Source organism: Coturnix japonica, chromosome 1 (assembly GCF_001577835.2).
Source record: "Coturnix japonica isolate 7356 chromosome 1, Coturnix japonica 2.1, whole genome shotgun sequence".
Classification (NCBI taxonomy): Eukaryota; Metazoa; Chordata; class Aves; order Galliformes; family Phasianidae; genus Coturnix; species Coturnix japonica.
The window spans coordinates 109,425,072-109,449,844 of NC_029516.1; the positions used below are offsets into that span (position 1 = coordinate 109,425,072).

General features: G+C 38.6%; 2 protein-coding genes across 2 annotated transcripts in view; one reads left to right on the plus strand and one right to left on the minus strand.

Moving 5' to 3' along the window:
* Positions 1 to 447: 447 nt before the first annotated feature.
* Positions 448 to 16,493, minus strand: SYAP1 (synapse associated protein 1). The gene is made up of 9 exons (XM_015885941.1): positions 16,231 to 16,493; positions 13,557 to 13,675; positions 10,910 to 10,976; positions 8,967 to 9,040; positions 8,649 to 8,788; positions 7,000 to 7,145; positions 3,655 to 3,713; positions 2,605 to 2,752; positions 448 to 1,605 (listed from the first exon to the last, which is right to left on the minus strand). Exons 1-9 carry the CDS (start codon positions 16,412 to 16,414, stop codon positions 1,478 to 1,480), a joined length of 1,065 nt encoding a protein of 354 aa, XP_015741427.1. The 5' UTR covers positions 16,415 to 16,493; the 3' UTR covers positions 448 to 1,477.
* A 43-nt stretch (positions 16,494 to 16,536) lies between these two features.
* The window catches only part of CTPS2 (CTP synthase 2), a 54,249-nt gene continuing 46,012 nt past the window's right edge, over positions 16,537 to 24,773 (plus strand). Inside the window, exons 1-5 of the mRNA XM_015885951.2 lie at positions 16,537 to 16,627; positions 18,822 to 19,027; positions 21,021 to 21,191; positions 21,489 to 21,589; positions 23,601 to 23,717. Of these exons, the coding sequence (XP_015741437.1) occupies positions 18,862 to 19,027; positions 21,021 to 21,191; positions 21,489 to 21,589; positions 23,601 to 23,717 (555 nt within the window). The 5' untranslated portion in view covers positions 16,537 to 16,627; positions 18,822 to 18,861. The remainder of the gene's footprint in view (positions 16,628 to 18,821; positions 19,028 to 21,020; positions 21,192 to 21,488; positions 21,590 to 23,600; positions 23,718 to 24,773) is intronic.

The following is a 24,773-nucleotide window of genomic DNA, read 5'->3' on the forward strand; positions in this document are numbered from 1 at the left end:
AAAACAGTAGTAACAAAAACACTTTGAGAAACCAAACATTCATATGTTTGAAACAATCTTCCATGTTGGAAATTATAGGAGGGCTTCCTGTCCAAGTAGTTAATTGAAACAATTTTAACTAGCACTTTCTTAGCATAAGAGCAGTGAAAACTACTTAGCTCTTTTCAGGATGAACACTGACAATAATTACAGCTATAATCTCTCTCAGTCTCTTCACAAAAAGCTTCTGCAGAACTGTGTTATTAGGACAACTTCCTGTAAGTAGCGTGCCTATAATTCACTTGTGCTTAATGGATCCTACCGCACTGTATCCATTTTCCTTTATATTCAGAACTTTCTGAATGCTTTGTCACAGCTTATGATAGATGACAAATAGAACGCAACATCTTCCATTTAAACATCTAAAGAAATTGACGTAAGAATAAAACTACAGGAAATACCAATGTCTAATACAAATTGAACAAGCCTTTAAAGAACAGTATTTAATTCCACATTTTACGTGCTGCGTGGAAGAATACTTTTGAAATCTGGATAAGTCTGAAATGTTTTCCCCTCAATATACCCTCCTTCCAAATAAACCAGCCAATTTTATACATATCTACAATATTTAATAAAGATGTCAAAACCAGCCAAAGTTCTACACAAGTCTTTCAGCACTTAAAGAGAAACATTTAATTTGCTCCTCCTCAGCAAAATTAAATGAAAGCAAAACAGTCATTGAACAAAGGGAGCATTAAAACCAGTTCTCTCTGTGGGGAAAGGCAGTATCTTAATATGAGAATTGATATAATGAAAAACCTCAGGTTAATTCAAGCAGGTAGGAACTCAGATCTTATTAAAATGCTTGAATGCTTGTCTCCTAATCATAACTGATTGATCATAAGCGAGCAATTCTTTTGGAGTCTGAATTATTATTTTTTTTAAACATCAGAAATTATTTGTTGGGATCTTCTATACATTCTTTGGCTACATATGTTAAGGAGAAGTTAAATACACATGAAAGCTAGCTACAAGTAACTGAAAATAGTACACATTTACAGATTATACAGGAATCAGAGTGTAAATGCAAAGAAAGTTATTTTCAAAGACAAAATTATATACAAGATCAATGTCTACACCCCAAACATTAGGCTGTAAACAAACTTAACTTGAGATTCTCAAACTCTGAAATCTTGCAGAGCTTCTTGATCACCCAATAACTCAAAAACTGTTGCTTCAAGTTATCATTTCTACTTATTAGGTATAACCTGCAGTGTCTGTCTCCTTTTTTCATTTAAAAGAATAAAGAAGTTCAGATACTGCTCATATGAAGAACAGAAATACTGGTTGTATCCCAATATGGAATTATACATATTTTCTATTTTATTTTACTATATTTTCTTGTCTTCTGAAGGTCTGTAGGAATCAAAATATGAAAGAAGAAATCCCTATCAGTTTTCAGGAAAGGTTCGGGGTAACAGCGATCTCGTGAAAATGCTTAACTTTCTTCTTGCAGCATTTCTTCTATTTCTTTATCCCAGTTTTCATCACGTTTTTCTGATTCTGTCACCACTTCATACTCCTGCAGCTCTTGTTGTAATTCCTTTTCCCAGTCAGCAGTCTCTTCTGCAAAAGATGAGTAATATCTTATACTATCAAAATTGATTGTCACATGTTATTTATTTATATAAACTAGAAACTTGATTAATTTGCATTGAGTCTATCTTTCCTCTCTTAAACTTTATGAATAATTCTTCAAAGCAAAAGAAACTCCCATCTTTATCTTCTGACTGACAGTTCCATCAAGTGTCCCTTTGCTAACTAATTTCCTACAGACTTGCAATTTAAGTGAATCTCACTTTGTGCCTTTAAATGTTGGCATGGGAAAAAGCTGTGCTATTTAGAAAGTAATGAAAATAATAAGTTTGATGAATATACTGTTAGGAAGAAAAATCAGGCTCAAATAGGGTGAATAATTTTAAATATAGCTGATATTCTCCTCACTGACATTTGTAGCTAGGCAAACCCATTTAATCCAGGTTAAAGGTAACCATATTTCATACCTCAGGGCAAAAAGAAAATGAGTCAGAAGGCACACCTATGTTGTTAATCTGTTTAATTAACTCTGCCTTTGATATGAAAGAGCATGGGGGAGGAGGTGGGTTTTTGCTGTGTTACATGTCGGTTAGTACTTAAGCCTAGATACGAAGGTGGGTAATTCCACAGTCCAAGTCAGTAAGGCCAGCTGAGGTTTATATGAACAAATTACTCTTTAATGACTTATTGAAAAACTTCTAACGTAAATACCCACAATTAAATAAAGAAAAAATACATGCCGATAAGAATCTAGTAAAGAGTACAAGGAGGAAGAAGGTAGACAAAGGGTAGGAAGGTAGATGCTTTTATGAAAGAGCCATCTACAAACTGTTATGTGGACTGGAACTTGTCACAAATAACATTCTGCAAGAGACATTGACTGCAGAAAGAATTATCACTAATTTCATTCATTTCTGAAGAAGGGTCACAAACCTACTTTCCTAAATGTAACTACAGTACACATATAGATTTAAGTCAACCAATCTTAGAATTACTGTATTTGAGATATAACGTACTGGTAGTTTTTACCTTCTACTACTGAAGTCTCTTCTCTCTTTTTGTCTAGCACCAGTTGTTCCATTTCTTTTCTTAGGTCTTCCTGATTCAAATTACAGGCATCAAAAGCATCGCTCACAAATTCTGACACACCTGGACTCGTGGAAATCTCTTCCTCATCCTGCAATAAGATAGTTTTTTACAAGCTTATCCTAAAAGTGGGACACAGAATGGCACCAATGTAAACTTTCGCTCATGCAACTGACTGTCTTAAAGTACAGACAGAAAAAAAACCCCACCACAAAATAAAACCAAATACATTACTCCGTCAATTCTTTTCTTCATGAGCTATTTCCCTTTAAGAACGTTCTCTTAAAAACAAATTCTGTTTTTGTATTGTTTGAGAAACAAGAATAAGCTCTTAAGTAGTTTAGAAATGTACATAATGGACTGATACTAAGCTTTGACCATAATTCAGTAACGGCTTCCTACACGCAGAAAAGAGATAGAGGGGACCGTTCTCTGGAAGTAATTCCAGCCTAATTTAGTCCATTGCATGTTATTGCCAAGTGAATACACAGCTCTGCTTTTGCCAAGAGTGTTCTCTGGCACCGATTTAACAACCCAGAAATGAACAAGGGTCATAAGGTGTCTAAGTTAAAGGTTTTGCAGTATCAAAGCTACTCCCGCTGTTGCAATAATATTGCTATGGCAATATATGATTTCCTGCACTTAAGACTGACACTGTAGAAAACATAGCACACATTTTTATGGAGACATCCCTTGTGTTTAAATGTAACGCAAAACTTCTACTCTCAATGCTTTGGAAACGTTTCTTCAGATGAAAAAAGACAAAACATCTTTACTATAGTAATGTGCAGGATACTAATGAAAGCATAGTTCAGATACGCTGCTGTTTCTACTACTGAAAACAAGTATCAAAACAGAACAGTAGTACTTTAACACCAGACCGTCAGATATTGCTATAGTTTCATATCACAGTGTATTCAATAGGATGGATAATTACTTAAGAAACGACAGTTTCACACAACAAACAGCAAATAAAAATCTAAGCATATTTACCTCTTGAGATTTCATCTGAGGCTTTATTGTTACAGGTGGTGTTTTTGGCCGTATTGTTTCTAGCAAGAGGGGAAAAAAGAGGTCATTACATTTTAATATTAAAGAGCTCATTCATTTTAAATAGTTACTATAACGTCTGAGGAAATCTGGTAGGCTAAGGCTGAATTCAGCTACAGGTGAAGTACTTACAACAAAAGCAAAAACAGAGCCACAAATTTCTGTTTTTAATTAAAGGCAAATTCAGCATATCATTTTCTTATTATAAATCTGAAGTTAAATTACAGGAACCCTCCTGCCCCACTAAACAATCCAAAGAACCACATAAATAGGAATAGCTGGAAAAATGCCTTCTATAAAATGCTCACAATAGCATTACATGCTACAAAATCTTTGAAGTTACAAAGGTGTAGACTTCCTCAGGAAGTCCAGTTATCACCTATTGTACAGCTTAACGCTCCCTTGCCTGTATACTTCTACTGACATAGGTATCAGTTAGCTCTTTACGTACAGCAGACTATACCTGCGTGCACACCCCAGAACATGAACCAGAACTAGAACGCTCCAAAGTCTTACCTTATTTCATACAGGCAGAAGTCATTGAAAAACAAACTATAGAAGCTGTTCCAAATTTTCTGGTAAAACTCACTGTATGTTCTAATTTAGTAGCATGGTGCAAAGGAGACAGTGGCTGCTTACAAAGAAGGAAAGATCTTTTTCTCAGAACAAGAACACTCCAGGTTTTTCTCCCCACGTGGTTAGTGAGGCAGAAGAGTCACAATAATGAGCCAAGTGGCTTCAAAAACAACTAATGCACAGGGCAAGTTGCAATAGAGATGAAGTGCTTGCTTAGCAGTTTATGTGTTTAAACATGCAAAGCAGTTGTGAACTTGCAGCTGTGTTTATTGCAGGTGGATCCTTCCTGCTTATGCAGTAATTTTTGAAGAGGGACTTCTTGCAGGTTTAATTTCCAAGATCAGCTCTAATTATAATAATTCTCTAATTGGTAGCTGTCTCTGCTTGTAAAGCTCAACTACTCAATGGCCACTGCTCTGTTACATGCTCTTTCCTCCTCCCCCTCCCTAATCTTCATAGGATCTGTTATTGTACCCAATACTACATCCAAAAAAGTTCCACTACTCCTGACTCGGGGATGCTGTAGAACATGACACAAAACTTTGCTCTTCAACAGTGAATCCCATAACACTGGGAAAGAGGTGCCTCAAGCTCCAGACCTTCTCTCATGCAGATGCAGCACATCAGTTCTGTACTGGGCGAAGCACCAATCCAATGTCACTAACAGACCATTAGCACTGCTCTGGATCTAGGTTGGCATCATCTCCTCTACTGCTGATAAGACAACTTAATTCCCAAGTAAACAGTTCTACCAAGAGAAGGAGCAGAACTTGGCTTTTTTTTCTTTTTTTAATAGAACATATAAACACATGGCTTCTAGGCCAGAATATGGAATGTTTTCCTATTATTCACTCCTAACTACCATGACTGACATGAAACTCTGTGAAAACAGCATGCAAGGAAAAGAAAGAGATGAAATGGAAGGCAATTAATTCTACTGTACAGACATGAGTCAGCTTTGGGAAGACACTGAACGTTATGAGAAGTTACCAACAAGAAATTACTTCTAGTTTTAACCTCCAATTAGCGAATTCAACCTTCAAAAAGGTCATATAACATAATTCAGAGCTCTCCAAAGCCAGTAAATATATCTCTGCCATTACATAAAATATAGTCACTGGGGCAGTAAATCTATTTGCATATCCTATACTGGTCTTCTGAATCACGTGAGATCCTTAACAGGTCAGAAGGTGATGTGTTGTTCAACCTAAATGAAAATGTTTCATTTTCAGTCACAGTGGTAAGTTTACTAGAAAAGCTCTTTGGGTATTACCCAGCAACTTCGATTGGAAATTTCCAAGTGTTTGGATGATTCAGAGGTAACAGTTCTGTTATTTAATACATTCAGGTGCTCTGTCTCTCCTGCAGAGTTGAGACATTTCCATTAAAACAGCAGCACCCTTAACAGTGTCACAATACCTGTGAGAATACAACTATGCAATGAAGACTCCATTGGCACCAGTCTGCTTTGTTCATTCTAGATGGGGACTTTGCCTATACTAACACACATGAACCATGAATGCCACCCCAGCTGTTATCCCCTGATAACTCTCCCTTCACCCCAAAGTTCAGCTACCTGTATCCATGGAACCAAGGCTCAGCTGAGTAAACTTAGCTCAAACCACACAGCAAATTAGCAGTTTGTGCAAAAGGGCTGTGAAAAAGTACATATGAAGATAAGAAAAGTCGCTTTACAGACTGAAGGAGACTTACAAAGATGGGATCAACAGCAGTGCAGGACTCAAGAGGAAAAATAAAAATATGGAAAGGTATAATATCTGAAAAAGGGAAGTCAGTTTGACACTGATCAGCTGATTATCAGTCAAGCTGGCTGTCATCAGGACACCAGCACTGGTGGCTCTGATGATTGCTTTTTGATGCTGGGAGGATATATAAATCTGTTCCAAGGTACAGCAAAGGCTTCCTCCTCCTGCCCAACGCCTACCTAACATGCAGATTCCTCTGGGGTGATGAGTGTACTCATTAGACTATGATTTTATAAGCTATGACTGTATCTTAGCCAGAATCTGCTTTATACTCTAAAGCTGCTTTTATTCCTGCTTGAAGAATTTGTCTGCATGCAGGTAAAGATGCCCAGTGACTCAGAAGAGGATCAGTAACTATACACTGATATAAATTGATCAGCATAACTGAGAAAGCCTATGTTAAGGTAGCTCGTTCATCTCAAGACTGAATCTCAAGTAGCCTTACGTACCTATCTTGCTCCAATTCTTGAATACATTGCATGTCTTTCCATGTCCTACACACGGCTGCCTCCACCACCACAGTAATTTTACCCCCCCATATCACTGACTTATTTCCATCTGGCCTGAGGCTTATGCAAAAAAGAAAAAAGTGCTTAAACAAGTAAGAGCAAAGTGCGTGCCAGCTGGCTGGGCTGGCTAGTGCATGCTGCCTTACAGGTAAACCAAAGCTACCTCTGGCTTCTGACAGGTCAAAATAGTGCACCAGAGACCACTAGTGGCTGAGACCTGTTACAAATCAAGTACCGCATCTCATCTCTTGGGACTTGCATCGTTATGGCAAAGTTGGGTGAAATAGGAAAACTGATTAAAAAGCACTGAGAATCCCCTTCTCTGTCTGGTCAAACAGGCTGAGCATGGTGATAATCCAGGATAAAAATTCTGGCACCTGATACATATGGTCAGTAAACAAATTAATGAGCTGTGACAATACAAATCCTTTCCATACCTGGCAGTTGACTATCCTCTTCCCTGCCTTTGTTCTCTTCTTTTCCTGCTGCTTGCTGTTGAGCAGCAAGTGCGGTGAGTTGTGCAGACTGTTTAATTAGGGATACTCTGTAGAAATAATTTCTCCAGAACACTTCTTCCTTTACACTAGAGAGAACAAACAGATACTGATTACTACATATGGAAATATAGCTTCTCCTAGCACCTACCAATGAACTAAAAGGAAATATACAGAGGGAAGGAGTAAGCAGAGCTGTCACAAGTACAAACTTTGACATATGTGATATACACAATTAATATATATATATATTTAATATATATATATAAATCTACCATTATACAAAGTCTTGATCTCTTCCACAACAGTTACACTGGGCTCAAAATACAATCAGGTGTTATTTAAAAAAAAGAAAAACAGAAAGCTAACATCATGCAGTAATACATAATCTGGTAAAACATTATGCTGTTATATTCCTCTGAGTTTGTTAACATTTTCATCATTTCCTCTATAAACTCAACACCCTTTTAACAGTCTTTATCTGTACATTCCTTAGACCTCAGGTGCAACTGTAATCTTTGATTTACAAGTAGAAGCCAGTCTGAGATGACAGTAGAAATATTCCACAACCTGGCACATCTTTCAGCATGTCTGTGGGACCTCCCATAATTAATAAGTGCCATTTGGGAAATAGCCACACCACAATCAGGCAAACCAACAAACCAACTGAAAAACATCAAAACCACCTATTGAGAAATGAAGCAGGGCAGGCAAGGGGAGCAGGACCAAAGGCTGAAGACAGAGCATCAGTGACAGATCTGATGAAGACCTAAAATAGGCCAAAGAGCTGACTGAACAGAAACAGAACAGAAGCAAACAGCAGGAAAGGGGTAAAAAGAATAAGGAGAAGGGAAGCTTTATAAAACAGAAAAGCTCACTAAAAGCATTTTATCTTCCCCCTCCTTTTTCCATCCTCAGACATGGAGACTAATATTGGGAACTCCTACTTAACAAGGATTCTGACTGTTGAATGAAACAAGCTTAGAGAGCAGAACCTCGAATGGGACAACAAATGAGAACAGAATTAGAATAAAAGTGGGATCAAGAAGCTATACTGAAACTAAGTGCTGGGAAACATATTTTAGTTGGGTCTGCTGGAAGGGGTAACAATAGAGTGTCTCTCATTATTTCTCTTGCTTACAGTAATACTGTTTTTCAATATTTTTTTTCAGCCATTTCTCCAGGGGCCCTCTGACTACCTGTGATCACCTCCAATGAGGTGTGAATCACACCACTTTGATTAAAATAAATAAATAAATAAATATCAAACCAACAAACCTGCTGCTGCATTTATCTTTGGTTGGGAACTAAACTTGCAATTTAACACAGCGGATCTAGTAAAAAAATTAAGACCTCTCCCATACTGAAATCAAAGGGTCCTTAGTAATTCTGAATTTCTAAGACTTCTGCTCCTTCCCTTCATTGCTAAGCTGCAATGCACATGCAGCATTTTATGTATTTAAAACGGGTAGACACAAAATACAGAGGAAGTAGATAAAAGAACTGAAGGAAGTAGGAAAAAAAGAATAATATACAAATATTTACAGACACACTGAAAATACAGTGATAAAGATCGTCAAAAAATTACTTACTGTTTAGGAACGAGGTCAAACCTCATCCTATTGAGTAGCTGATCTTCTTGTAACATCACCATTGCAACAGGGTACATTTGATCAAAGTCAAAATTAAACTGAACACCTGCTGGAGGATCCCGCAGAAAATTTCGTTTATCCTTTGAAGAACATATGACAGTCATTAACTGACACCAGAAAAAGGATATCACTTTTCACATACAAGACCAGCAAAACAATCCCACTTCTCACATACTTCTATCATACCATAAAAGTGTACATTCTTCTATAAAAGCAAAAACATTGTATTGTTGATCTTACAGTAAATAGAATACTTACTGCTGATAAGGCCAGTATTTGTTGTTGAATTGTCTCTTCCTCATTGCTGTCTACCCAGGGAGGAACTGCTGCTTCTGTTACGGAAAGGAGGAATGTATATTTGTGTTTGTGGAACTTAGGAAAAAAAATAAGTCACAAAAATAAGCAGCTTTGCATCACTGTTAGTTCATTGTTCCTTTTTCCTAAACTAAGCTCAAGCCATAAGACTTCCATAAGGTCACTCTAGGTATGGATCCTGATTTATCAGAGGTAAACAATACTTCAAGTAGTTGCTGACTTAAGTCATTTTAAAACAAAATGTTGAGGTTTGTTCCTATATGTTCAGCCAGAACTTAACTGCCTCTTAGTTTAGTTACTGCAATAACAGCTGTGCAGCTGGGTAATCTGACTGCCAAGAGAAATTTCTAGACTCACTTTAAATCACAGAATCACAGAATGACCCGGGTTGGAAGGGACCTCAAGGATCATGTAGTTCCAACCCCCCTGCCTGGCAGGGCCACCAAACATACACCTTTACTAGATCAGGTTGCCCAGGGCCCCGTCCAACCTGGTCTTGAACACCTCCAAGGACGGGGCATCCACAACCTCCCTGGGCAGCCTGTTCCAGGGCTTAACCACTCTCCTAGTGAAGAACTTCCCCCAGTGCAAACTTTGTCTACATTAAGTATTCAAAATAATTTGCTAGTATATTAATTTCCATGCACTCAGAGGACACAAATTCCTTACAGAAGGAGAAAAACAGTTTAAAAATGTATCATAATTGCAGTAAATTAAACCTGGAATAAACATACTGCAGTTGACCTGCTTTGTATATTTACAGATACTCACATAATATTTCTGTAGGCTGTACACATACAAAAGCTATTCTACACTAGAAATCTCTTCATTGTCAATATAAATTTGGCCAGCAGAGATACTATAACTCATCTGAACCAGTTAATAAATAATTATTGTGCATTTAACTATGCATTTTTGCCTGTACAAGTGGTATAAGCAAGCTCTTTCATCCTCATGGATTCCCATGCTGATGCTAATGTTTCTTCCATTAGGCCATCTCTATCTCCCCTTTACTGTCAATCCATGAAACTTGTAGAAATATTTATGAAGATGTCAAGGTTTACCGACAGATACAGAATATGTAACATACAGAAAAGCATGATCACAGAAGTGGCACTGTAAGAGAAAACCAACGCACATATGCTACCTTAAGAAGGTATGAAAAAATTCATCATGATCCATTTAAAATAGCACATTTTCTAGATTAATAATAAAAAGCCACTAATTATTCAAAATGTATCACATTATTGTATTCAGTTACATTACAAAAGATTAAGTCAATGATGAAGCCAAATGTAGAAAAAAGTGCTTAATTTAAAGTTCCAGATAGGTTCTCTGATCTCAATAGCACAAAAGGCAGATAATTCAAAGCATCTAGATCACAGATAATTATAAAGCAAATGAGTTATGGGAAAGCAGAAGAGCTGTTATGCCTTCAATATAAGCAGCACAACTATTCCTACAGCGACTCATTAGACACTATAATACAATGCCTAACTCACATTTCCTATTTCATTATGAAAGCATGATATGATTGCTAAAGCTTAAAGGAAAGTTAATTGGCATAATAATTTACAGTAAATACAGTCTTACAATTCAAAACAAGCCTAAGAGATCAGCTTTGCCAGCATGCTAATCTTTTAGTTGATTTTAAAAAGCTGAGTTTGGTTAAAAAAACAAACAAATTTAATCTTAATAGATAACGAAACAATGACACTGCTTAAAAACATCATATTCCTGTCCCATAGTATATGTTAAGTTTGGCTATAGAAATGTTTCCTTACACAGAAATCTGATGGGCTGTGCTTAGATACAGCTCAAATACCCAGGTATCTTTAACATTTTAGTTTGTTATGTCATGCATTGCTCAAAACAGCACACATTACCTGATTTTTTTGTTTGCTGCTCTTGGACAAACTTCTTTTGTTCCTTCTGAAAGTCTCCAATAATTGTCTAAAATAAAAAGCAAGGAACCTCACTAAGTAAAACATGTTATACAAATACAAACAAACACTCCTTCAAAGTAATATTTATAACTTTATCAAGTTCAGCAGATGAAAAACACAAAGGCAAATCCCAGCTTACAGACCTAATTTAAACATTAACATACTGTTTACACATTTACACACATTTCATGTATGAAATAGAGACAAAAATTACCACCTGCTTTCACCAACACTTCAAGATACCCTTGGCCTTGTAGAAAGATTCGAAATATACCCACTGCAATAATCAGACCTATAAAATTATTAGGTATGATTTTCAGTATGTCTGCTTAGCTGAATGCTGAAAAATGTACAGCACAAGATAATGTTCAGATATATCCTTTACAGAAATTCACAGAATCACAGAATTGTAGGGGTTGGAAGGGACCTCTAGAGATCATCGAGTCCAACCCCCCTGCCAAAGCAGGCTCCCTACACCACGTCACACAGGTAGGCGTCCAGGTGGGTCTTGAATATCTTCAGAGAAGGAGACTGCCCAGGGAGATGGTGGAGTCTAATTTTTCAATTAACATTGAAAAAACTGGAAATGGTCACAGAAGAGGTACATACTTGATGTAAAACAGCTTTGTACATTTAATAGTGAAATGCTTAGGGATTTCTGAGGCAGGAATGCCATAATCTAGGTAATAATGCAATACTGTAAGGCCATTTCAGTGATTCAGCATTTTGGCTTTAGATTAACATCAGTGAGAGAACTACTGCAGTGCCTACGATAACAGTAGATCGCTGCGGTTCCCTCTGGTTACAAGTTATCTGAGTTTTCAGTACTTACAGAATATAAAAATTATATATATTCTGCAGTATGTTCTATAAACATTATTGTTTCTGTAATAAATGATCAAAGAACCTTCTTATCTATTTTCACTCCATTTTTCCAGCATATGGATTTGTGCTAGATAGACTCTATTATATTGGCATAGAAAACATAACTGTTATCATACATAGACAGCTGTCCTCAAAAAGTCAATGTAATTTGGAGATAAACTTCAATCACAAATTTTAGAAGTGCCATTTGATGATTTATTTGGTAGATGACATGAACATCGATTATACCAAAAAACTGAGCCAATGACAGTGGCGCAGTGGTAGGAATGCCACTTTGCAACACCGGGGTCCAGGTTCGAATCCCCCCTGTGGCGCAAGTGGTAGAGGTGCCGCTCTGCTACACAGAGGTTCGAATCCCGGGGGTTGGACTCGATGATCTCTAAGGTCCCTTCCAACCCGCACCAGACTGTGATACTGTGAAACTGAACGTAATACATACTGTATTTTAAATCAACAAATAAGGTAATGCTTTAGTTCCCCCAAAAAGGTATATAAAACAAAACTGCAGGAGAGAGCTGGCTCCATCTTGCATTCCAACACTTGTGGATGCACAGACACACCACAGCTGGGTTGTGTCTGGTCAGTTCCCTTCCCCTTCCAAGCTACTTTTGCTCACAAACCAAACACTACAAGGTACCGATTGGTTTTACTTTCACCTGCCAAGTTCATAACTGAAACACTGTTGGAACACTTGCTGCAGAATTTAAACAACTGGAGCCAGAAGAGAAGAGCATTAAGAGCAAAAGATCATTGCCAGAATAGGATCATAGTATGCTTTTTCATTTACTCACTGGTCTTACAAAAACATACACGTGTAGCTCTAGGCCCTTACTGTACAATATCCACAAAACTGACCTAATTTTGAACCTTGCTTCAGGTAGGCATTTAAGATACAGAGGCTATACAATGTCTTCCCACTTAATTAGAAAAAGAAAAGTAATTACATCCCAGACATGCCCAACTGTCCAATTTTTTCAGACTTTCATTCTGTTTGTAGTGCGTGGGGACAGGACTAGGGGTAATGGGATGAAACTACAGCATAGGAAGTTCCGCATGAATGTGCGGAAGAACTTCTTTATGGTGAGGGTGACGGAGCACTGGAACAGGCTGCCCAGGGAGGTGGTGGAGTCTCTTTCTCTGGAGATATTCAAGACCCGCCTGGACGCCTACCTGTGTGACGTGGTGTAGGGAGCCTGCTTTGGCAGGGGGGTTGGACTTGATGATCTCTAGAGGTCCCTTCCAACCCCTACAATTCTGTGATTTTGTGTGTATATATATATATATATATATACACAATATATATACTATATATATATATATATATATCACACAGAATCAAGACGTTGGAAAGGACCTACAAAATCATCTAGTCCAACCATCCTCCTATCACCATCACTACCACAAGCTACTGAACCACATCTCATAGCACCTCATCCAGATGCCATTTCTTATTTTCTTTCTCCAGTACAACTATATCCTGAAGGAAATGAGTATCGGTGCAGCCTTGAATAAAGCAGAGTTGACCATTGCTCTTCTACCCTGAACAAACATTTTGGTCCTACCATTTATCATGGCAGGAGATATGCGCTACTGAAACACACAATTCCTAAAGCCAGCTTAAAGAAATTTTATTACATGCCAGATTTACAATACAACAGTAAGCAAGCAGATATTTCAGACCAAGAATTGAGAAATAAAATACCTTATCAATGATACTGTCGATCTTCCCTTCTTCTACAGACTTCTTAATGGTCTGTGCTGTTTCGGCAACGGATTCAGATATCTTTTTTGTAGCAGCAGTGGCAAAATTGAAGAGGTAACCTTCAATATAGACAAGAAGAAAAACAGCTGAAAAAAGATTTCTCTTCATCCAAGACTGGTACCAGATTTTCCTTTCTCTTTAAACATTTGGATACTCATGAAGTGACACAACATGCATGAGAGTTCTGATAAGGAATACTACAGATTCCTTTAAAATTCTTAAGATTGAAGTTTGCCCATCTCTACTTGGTGTCTTCTTTAGAGCTCCATTACAAACAGTGTAACACTGTTTATTCCTCTGAACAGGTTCAGGGTTAAGCTGCACAGGCAGTTACCCTGTACTGTAAAGTTCTTAATTAAGGAATTAGAAGAAACTTGAGAAAGTTTCTTCTCAGAGAAGCAAGAACTCTACCAGGAACCTTTAGAAATATTAAATACCAGTTTATTGACAGAAGATCTTAAAACAACACTTGCCCTGTTTACTTCTCAGATAATTACATGATGTCAGAAGCACTTTAATCAGATGTATTATTCCTGTAATATCACTGCTATAGTATAAGTACCAGAGTAAATAATAATTCTAGGGTCAGAAGTGAAGAAGTAATGACGGGTCTAAACTACACAAAAATTCAAGTTCTTTATAGGTTGGAAACATAAAATAATAACAACAACAACTTTAAGATGTTAAAAGTAGTTGAACTGTTCTAACACTGCTGTTCACCACTGGTAGAACGAGGCAACATTCAAGCTACCTTCTGGAAAGCTGACTGTTGTTCTTAGAATCATCTATTCTTTCTTAATGTTATCACCGAATCAACACTGAAAAATGCAAAGGTGTAGCCAAGTCCTTCCACAAGCCAAGTTTCTTTTAATTCGTAACTTATTTCTATCACAGATTTGTGGCAACTAAAACTAAACTATTTTCTAGCACTTGCTAGCATCTTTCTCATCTGTTTATCAGGTCTTACATCCCATCACTTGCTTTCTATTGTATTTTAAAAGAAGTCTATTTTCTATGTTTTGCATAGAGGAATACAGCACCACCCCTTAGAACAACAGAGAAAACAACAGCCTACTATACTCTCCCCTCCCCACAAGCTTTTATTGGCTCTTTTGTGTATCACAGAATCATCAAGGTTGGAAAAGACCTAGAAGATCATCTAGTCCAACCATTACCAATACTTCCCAGCTAAATCATATTCCTCAACACAACATCCAAACGTTTCTTGAACACTCCCATGGTCAGTGACTCCACCACCTCCCTGGGCAGTGCATTCCAATGCCTGGAACCTTTCTAATCCCCCTTCCCTGGAAGCATTCAAGGCCAGGCTGGATGGGGCTTTGAGCAACCTGGTTTAGAGGGAGATGTCCCTGCCCATAGCAGGGGGTAGGAACTATGTTTTCTTAAAGGTCTCTTCCAACCCAAACCATTCTATGATCCTTTTCATCCTGACCTCCTTTGATGTCACAGGCAATGGATCCACACCTCACCATACCAAATTCTTACTACCATAGCAAATTACAGGATAAATGTTTTTGTCACTAACATCCTATATTCTTCCTCCTGAAAATTCCAAGTACCCTTCTGGACAACCAGAGTAGATTAGGACCTACTTACAAGAACAAACAGACACCTGACCAATCACTACAGTCAATTTGCTGCATTTCAGAAAGCTCAAAATACGTATATTAAAGAAACACCTCAGACTGACGTCTCAGAAGACACCGAGCCAGAATTTCAGGGAACACCTTTAGTACAGAGCTACACTTTGTATTAATTTTACCTAAGAATCTACACTAGTAATGCACAATTCCTACCTACAGCCCTACCTCTCTACAAATGACTTCAATATAATAATCAAACAGACACTGCATACCTATAAGGAATTAAAGAAACGCCCACACCACTTTAAAAAGCATGTGATTTGTATGTATGCATTGCTTTACTCATAGCGCCAATATGTAAAGAAACGCTGTTCACTTAGTGAGACATGATAACCTAAAGGAACACCTGAAGCCATTTGCTTGGTTACTATCTCAAATACACAACAAACGTTACACAACGGCTGTTATACAGTCATCAACAAGTGTGACTTAGGAAAGTAACTGAGATAGTTTCCTATCTTAGTTAACCTGACCCAAAGTATCATTTACATCTAGGAATATTACATCTGCTTGGGGGCTTGTTTTGCTATTCACTTGTTTTTTCAAGTATTGTGGCCACCTTGCTTAGTGATGCAAAGTAAACATAAGCTACACTGGGGTTATAATTACCTACAGAGAAGGCAGCTCTTTAAGCGCGTGGGGATGAGAATAACCATTTAACCTAAAACCTACATGCAGTTGTTCAGTTCAGTTAAAGCTCAGTGCCAATGAGTAGCACCAGGGGATTTACCAGTAACCATGCACTGAACTGATCTGCCTTCACTCCTGTTGCTAGTCTGCCTTACTCTCACTATACCACGGGTAGTTAGTCTGCCTTATTCTCACTATAACACGGGAGATTCGCTGTCTTTAAGGCTACATCACTACTATTTCTAAGCAGACACATCGCTGAGCTCCTGGAGCACGTCCCAGGCAGGACGGGGCAGGACAGAACACAACAGGACACTCACTGCCGAATCCCTTGGCCTGGTTGAGTAGCGCATCCGTATCCTCCTGCGGCTCCGCCCGCTCCTGGCTCTGCGCTGCCGGCTCCGCATCCAGCTCCTCCGCGGGGCTGCTCCCCTCCTCGGCCACCAGCAACTTCTCCTCTCCCGCCCGCTCCAGCCCCAACCAGCTGCCCAGACCGCGCAACATGGCGCGGGGGCGGCCGCGCAGGCAGCGTTTAACGGGCGCTCCAACGACCGGCCCCACTCTCCACACGGACTAACAGACCCCTCGCTCCTTCCGCATACGCCACGTCCGGCTGCAGGGGCGGGGTTCTGCCTGAGGGCGGGGCTGTGGGGTGGGCAGCGTGCGGTGCTCGCGTGGGTCCGTGTCCGCCTGCCTGCTCCCCTTCCCGCGTGGAAGGTAACGCCCCGCTGCCTGCTCCGGAGGAGGGGCCCTTTCTTCCCTCGAGACTGTGCGAAGCGGGTTATGGTACGGGGGTGAAAGTGGCCCCGCCAGTCGCCTCGGCCACTATGGCCGCCCTATGGGAGCGGGAGCACCGCCGGGCCCTGCCTGTCCCACTGTAGGACAGGCAGTGTGTATAGGGATGTGGTGTAGGGAGCCTGCTTTGGCAGGGGGGTTGGACTCGATGATCTCTAGAGGTCCCTTCCAACCCCTACAATTCTGTGATTCTGTGAGGGCCGTGCGCTGCCTGTTGCTGCTCCATGAGCTCGTGGGGGTAACACTGAGCCGTTTTCTGCTCTACTCGAGCTGCTTTCCAGCCCCCGGCAGGTGCTTGCTGCCACTGCCCTCCCTTTGGTTTTCATTACCTTTTTTTCATCATCTCTTGTGGGTAGTACCGTGGTACTTAGGAGTAGCGGTGGTTTCTGTAAGCACGAAAGTTCAAGCTGTCTGCAGGGCGTGTGGCAGCTTGTGGAGCCCTGGAGAAGAGGGAACTTGGTGGCTTCGGTATTTAGGGAGAGAAAAAGAGCTGGCTACTATTTCCAGCAGCTCGTGTGGTTTCCCAACCCACCTGGCATGTGTTATGTTGTGAGTAAATAGTGGGTTTCCAGAGCTGTAGGGAGATAGGGAAAGCTGTGCTTCTGAAAGTAGCAGCTCTTGGTTGGGTTCATGTCAGGAGAGTGGTGGGGTCTGTGAGTCTTGAAATGGCACGTGTTGAAGATATATGCATTTCATTTCTTCATTCATCAGTTTCTTGTTTCTTGCTTTATGCTACTCTGCAGTTCTGTTATTAGCATCTTTACGGGTTGTGAAGGGGAATGGAAGGAAATTTCCTCCTTGTTTTCTTTAACTTCTGTTAGTGTTTGCTGCATGGTGACCTCTCACTCTGTAAATTCTAAGGGTTCTTTTCTCCTGGATTAAATGCTTTGGTTGCTGCATCCTCTTTGTTCATACTGGCAGAGAAATAATACTCTGTTAATTTCCTGCTATCCACTGTAAAAGCATTGATAACAAGCATTGTTGCCTTCTTGACCTCTGACAGCTGGAGCTCTAGGCCCTATTTATGTTAATTAATAACATCAGAGGAGCAGTTATTCTCTTGCTACTGCATCCTACCAGTGTTTAAAGAACACTGTGCTGACTCATCTTATCATGAACTCTTTCAGATCACACGCTATTACATGCTGTTTTGAACAGTTTGCACGTGTAGGTAAGGAAAGGTTATTCTTGACCCCAAGCCTTTTGCTTTGTGGCAATGCTGTGACATGGGGAAGTTGGCCATATTGGAGGCCACATGACACAGCTCTGTGCTATCCAAGGTTGCAGTTCTGACTTTGTGTGTCGTCACTTTGAATGTTTCTTTACATCTGCAATTTAAAACTGGCTTAGCTTTGTTTTTTGCTAGTACAGCATCAACTTTTCTACCTCATGGTCCAGAGAGGCTTGGGTTTTGTTTTTTTTTTCCCTCTGTAATTAGTTGGGGAGTGAGTGGGTATGTGAAGAAAGACTAATAGGCTCACGGTTAATATGCTGTCATGCAAATGTGGATGTTTTGGTTCAGTTTTTCTTGCTGTTATATTCCATTGATGTATAGGATGTTGTAGGACCTTTGGTGAAATACTTTGTATGTTGTGAACTAGAGAGGAGAATAATGTAGTGGATGATACAGAATGCTGGTTTTATTAGATACTGGTAGCTATAGGCTGAAGGTTTTGAAGGTAGATCTGCCAAGGAGAGGATGTGATTGTTCTGGCTAATGTAGCAAGGAACAGTGTTAGAGCTAACTTCTCAAAACATAAATGAAGCAATTGATTTCTTTAATTCAGGAAGAATCTAGGGTGAGATTAGTCTTGCCTAACTTGTGGTTCTAAAAGGTGGTTGGCTGTTCCTGTCATGTTAGAGAAGTCAGTTGAGTTATACCTGTTTTGGTGTCTTCACAGGGCAGTGCATCTAATTAGTATCTCAGTTTTCTCATTGATTGTGGAGAGGATTTAGACATCAAGCTTAAATAGTAACGTACAACGTGGGAGGGATTCTAAAGTGGTGATTTTGTTGTCTGTTCCTGAAAGTCATTTCAGTGTTGATTCTTTGCATAGCGAGACTGTTATTCCCCAGGATGAATTTGCATTAATCAAATGTATCTTTGTCATTTTAGATTTCCAGCGCAAAATCTGTGTGCTTGATCTGATTTTCCAATGAAGTACATCCTTGTAACTGGTGGAGTCATCTCGGGTATTGGCAAAGGGATCATTGCAAGCAGCATTGGCACCATACTGAAGTCATGTGGTCTGCGTGTCACTGCAATCAAAATTGATCCTTACATAAACATAGATGCTGGAACGTTTTCACCATATGAACATGGTATGAAGAACAGCGCTGTTCCATTTTGTAGTAAATATTTACATATTTAATCACGTGTTTTTAAAACAAGCAAACACACAAAAAACAGTAGTACAGTAGTTATTAGTCATTTTATCATCTATTTGACAATGCAAACTTATTCCCTTCTGTGTGTTTTCAAGGGTGTTGTCTGCTCTAAGTAAAGAGAGGAGCCTATTGGAAGATAGGTCTGTGTGTATAGACTTACTTTCTATGAAATTCTGCTTTGTTGAGAAAATCCTGGCTGTGGGCCTTGTTCAGTGTATGCTGTCTTCTGTTCAACATGAAAAAAATTGGAGTAGTACAGCTTCTCACTAGTGTCAAGTGACAGGATGAGGGGAAATGGCTTCAAGTTGCATCAGGGAAAGTTTAGGCTGGATATTAGGAAGAACTTCTTTACAGAAAGGGTAGTTAAGTACCGGAATAGGCTCCCCAGGGAGGTGGTTGAGTCACCATCCCTAGTTGTGTTTAAGAGCTGTTTGGATGTGGTGCTCAGGGATATGATTTAGTGGAGGATTGTTAGAGATAGGGTACTATGGTTAGGCTACAGTTGGACTTGATCTTCAAGGTCTTTTCCAACCTGGGTAATTCTATGATTCTATGAGAACATATTTGAAGCTGTACTGCTGGACAATCAGCTGTGAATGCTGCTACCTGGGTATCAGCGTCTCTAGCATGTCATCATGAGAGTTAGATTAAGCTTTTGTTTTAGTTGATGAAGGTCAGGTAAAAACCCTCCGTGGAGCTTAGAAAGCTGGCTAGTCTTATTACTTAAAAATAGATGCTTTTAGTTTGGGTGGCTTGTATCGATTACTTTGATGAGCTGCAAAGCAGTCTGATAGGCATTTATAATGCTGAACATTCTCCTGTCATGCGTGGTATTAGTATGTCTATTGAAACCAGTGGCTTTCAAAGTTCCCAAACACCTTCAGACAAGAGGGATTTCTGATTTGTTGTAGTTGTCAACTTTTGCCTGCTTAGTTTTAGTCTATATCAACATCTTTGGAACTGAACTGAAAGCAGTGCGCAAGACCTCACTCAAAGCCAAATTGATCTAACCCAGTACTCCTGCACGTTCAGACTGCTACTGAGGCAGTTTTCCAAGAATATTCTGCCTTTACTTTTGATCATAAGATTCCTGGAATGACTTAGATTTTGAGGATGATTTTTGTTGAGGGTGTTTGTTTTTGTTAAACTGTTCACCGGAGTGTTGTATCTAGATGGGATATATATTTTCATAGTCCACATCATGCCTTCAGGGGAGTTCCTTCTTTTTGTGTCTTGTGCACAGCTTTCTAACTATATCTCAGGATCTAGCAGTTATGATTTCTATAGAAACTGGATTCAGAAGAGACTCTTCAGAGATTTAAGGAAAATATGAGAATATTTTAATTATACTTTTATTTTTTCAGGGTCAGAAATAACTATTGCTGTGTTCATATTGAACCAATTACATAAGTAGAAACAATAATAGCGAACACATTTGAAGAAGCATTTTATGCTCATCATAACTTTACTCTTGGATCAAACCTTATTCAGTAAAAGTTATTATTAAAATTTATGATTCCTGGAAGTTACTTTCTCCCGATCAGGGATTGTATTGGGCTGCTGAAATACTTGAATGGTTTTTAAGTCTTAATATTTTAACTCTTAGTATTTTAACAATATTATTTAAATCTGTATTAAAAATATCTCTGACTGATTTGTGACATTAGGTGTAAATGCGATGACTCAATATGAAGTCGCACAGTGACAGCACAAGTTGCGGGATGTATTTTATCTATATACCATTTCAATATGTATATTACAAAAAATGTATATTTAGTTTGAAGATACATTTGTAGTTCTCTTGATCTGATGTGTGCTCAGTAGAGTTTAGCTATTTTATTACTTTGCTATATGTTATGGTTTTCTCCCTAAGCTTTCTTTATGTTATTTTTAATATTTTCACTTTTTTTTAATTTTTTTCTTTCAGGAGAAGTATTTGTACTGAATGATGGTGGAGAAGTTGACTTAGATTTGGGAAATTATGAGAGATTCTTGGACATTAATCTCTATAAAGATAACAATATCACCACTGGAAAGATATATCAGCATGTTATCAATAAAGAAAGGCACGGTGATTACCTGGGAAAGACTGTTCAAGGTGATATTTTCAGTTCTGTGGCATGCTAGTCCATCCAGTCTTCCTAAAAGTGGCTAGAACAAGCTGTGTCTTGCTATGTCAGCTTATTCCTCTCTCCATTCTAGGTAATACAGGCATGTTTTTGTAGTGGAAGACTTCTGAGTTCAAGGAAGGGAGGAATATATTTAAAAAAAGAGAATGCTTGTTGTTTCCATTTGACTTTCTGCTCCTTTCTCCCACTTTTTCCGCACCAAACAAATAAGCATTTCAGTCTAAAGTTGGATATGTTTGCCTTACTACTCCTGCTTTGTCTTGTAGTCGTTCCACACATCACTGATGCAGTTCAAGAATGGGTAATGAATCAGGCAAAAGTTCCTGTGGATGATGACAGAAAAGAGCCGCAAATCTGTGTAATCGAGGCAAGTATAAAACCTCTCAGGTGAACACAAAGAGCTGGCTTGTTCTCTCTTTGCTATTTACTGATTAAAAAAAAAAAATAAAAAAAATCAGGCTGAAGCTTTACAGAGAGCAGTAATACAAAGACATTTTGTATTCTTGATGATTTGTTTTGAGAACGACAGGCATGGCTGTATCTCCACAGGTTTTGTTACCTTGACTAAATCCTGCTGGAACTGAGCTGTTTAAGAGTTTACTAGTTGACAATAAATAGGTACCTTAATTTTATAATGTGGAGTATCTATTCAGTATCTATTCAGAGATGCAGATGTCTGACTGGAACTGGAACTGGAACAGGCTGCCCAGGGAGGTGGTGGAGTCTCCTTCTCTGGAGATATTCAAGTCCTTCTTGGATGCCTTCCTGTGTGACGTGGTGTAGGGAGCCTGCTTTGGCAGGGGGGTTGGACTCGATGATCTCTGGAGGTCCCTTCCAACCCCTACAATTATGATTCTGTGAATAGTATTGAGGAAACTTGTGTAATATCTGGAATGCCCTATGGTCAGTAGGAGAGCTTAAACAATTTTAGCTACCCATGTGGCTTCAAATGCTCCATCTTGCTGCTCGTGGTCATCTTTGCAGGAATATATTTTAACATAATGTAAATTAGTTTCCTACTTACTAGCTTGATTGTGAAGGTCTTTGTGAGCAACTTTGTTCATTGCTTTACTGTGGTGTTCTGCACGATGGCTCTATTGTGTTTCACTTACACTCAGTAGTGCATGGTAACAACCTGGAGAAGTGCAGTCAATAACTGCTAGGTATTACTGTTAGGGTTGAAAATACAGCAAAAAATTATATGTGATAATCTGACAGAAGAACGTCATAGATTTAATGTCAGAAGCCATCACAGTAATCAGCAGTGTGGTAAACTTTATGACCCAAGATTCTGAGTTGTTCTGCATTTCTTACACAAAACAATTTTTCTTGATTTTTAAAATACACTCATTTATGTAGCTGTGATTTTTTTTTTAATGATGTGCACAGTGAATAAAACAAATTTAATGCAAACATAAAACCAATAAATACAGAATTTGCACAAGAATGTTAAGAAGTGATGGGCTTGTCAGTCCTTGAACTTTGAATGTAGTTTTGTTTCCTCCATGTAAACATATTTGCATCCTAATGGCAACCTCATGAAGATATTTCTCTTTAGGACTGTAAGGATAAAGGTATATTTTTTTGCCATTGCAGAAGTCTGAAAGTATATAAAGTATATAGCTGAGTATATGCATGAAGAACAAGAAGTTTTTCTGGTACTGTGTGAACACAAAAATGCAACTCTGAAGAAAGCCACATGGTGGCACAAAAGGATTGTTCTGAAATAAAACTGTTTTGCAAAACTTCTGTGCTAAACTGCTTCAGAGAGTGTTTACTGCAGCTCTTTGTGTCTTTAAAAAGATATCTAATTCATGTCTTTGAATTAGGTTTATCATGGGATTAGTGTTGGACTTTGGTTTGGTAGTAAGTATTCAAACTGTTTTCAATTTAAAATGTAATTTTCATTGTCCATGTAGGATTTATTAGTGTTGGAAAGCTGTTCTAATTGAACAATTGAATTGTTGTGATCTAATTATTATTAGATATCTTATTGTCTTTGACTACTTATTCTTCTGGCAGTCAGGGAAATGTGATTTCTCTATACAGATACTGTCAACTTAGCTACTTATTACTATTGATCACCACTTTGAAAACAGTAAAAGCATGTGTTATTCTGTAGTGCTACGTATCTCCCTATGGGAAACATATTTGATGTGAAGTGAGTATAATGAAACCGGAGAATTGTTTTGTGGCTTCCATGGGAAACCAAATACACAAAATATATGAAGACTCTGCAGAGTAAGCCTGCAAATTTCATTCGTCATTGTATTTTTTTTAATAACCAAATTCATATAACGTGTTGAATGTATAAGACATAAACTCTTTAAAGACTGTTTTACTTCCTGCCACTGACAGATTCAGTCTTTCTTTTTCAGCTGGGTGGAACTATTGGAGACATTGAAGGAATGCCATTTGTGGAAGCGTTTAGACAGTTCCAGTTCAAAGCAAAAAGAGAGAACTTCTGTAACATCCATGTTAGTCTAGTGCCACAGGTAAGTTATTAAAATTATACATATTTAATTCATGCGTAATATTTACTCCGAGTTGAGCTTTGTATTTTTTTATTTCTCTTTTTAAAAAGAGATTTTTTAAAGGTTTTGAGATTGAGTGATAAAGGCCGAAAGATGGCTTCTTAATTAGAGAAGGCCAGCCTGGTTGGGATAAATAAATCCTTGATAGAACATTGAAACACATGTTCACATCACTAAAGAAGATCCTCTGTAGGATATTATTTAAAATTATGTTTCTTAAAGTTAATGTTGTAAGTTGATGGAAATCCTAGGTGGTGTGGCATTAAATCATATTGGGCTGATCAGCATTTGTTATTTGATCTATTATATGATTTCCTTAAAAGAAAACAGCTCTGTTGTTTCTGCTGTTAAGCAGAAATGACGTTCTTATCAAACTTGTTGCTGAGTTCCTAGATACAGGGAAGACTGTGCAGGTTATGCAGTCCCTGGTACCACATGAGAGCTGCCTGCAGGCTCCTCTGGGTGCCATGAGCTGGCTGAGTTTATGCTGTGGCTAGGTATATCCTATGCCCATGAGATTTTTGTGGAATGGAACAGCCTCAGGGTCAAACTGCATGTGCCCCATAGCACAGATCCTGAATCAACTCAGGTTAACTGCTGTGCAGTGCACCAACTCCTTGGTGTGTGGTGATGTTCCGGTCAGGACCACTACAACTTGCCATACAGAGCTGAAAGTATTTTACATTCTGACTCTAAATTTTTACTTCAGAAAGTCTTCTTCAGCAATTTCACTGGGGAGTTCTTTGTGATGAAGGGTTGATAATGCTGTTGTGATCAGACTTGGTATAGTTAAAAAGATATTAACCACTGCAACTAATACTCAGGAAGTTTAATTCTGTGTGCTATTTACTACATATGATTATTTCTGAGGACTTAAGGCTTTGTGCTTTATTAGCAAAACCCAAGATTCTTTTCTTACCCAAGTCAATGATGTTGAAACTTTTCCTCTGAAAGAACAGGACAAAGTAAATATGACCCGGTCATGCGTTTCTTCCCACAATTTTTGATGTATGTATT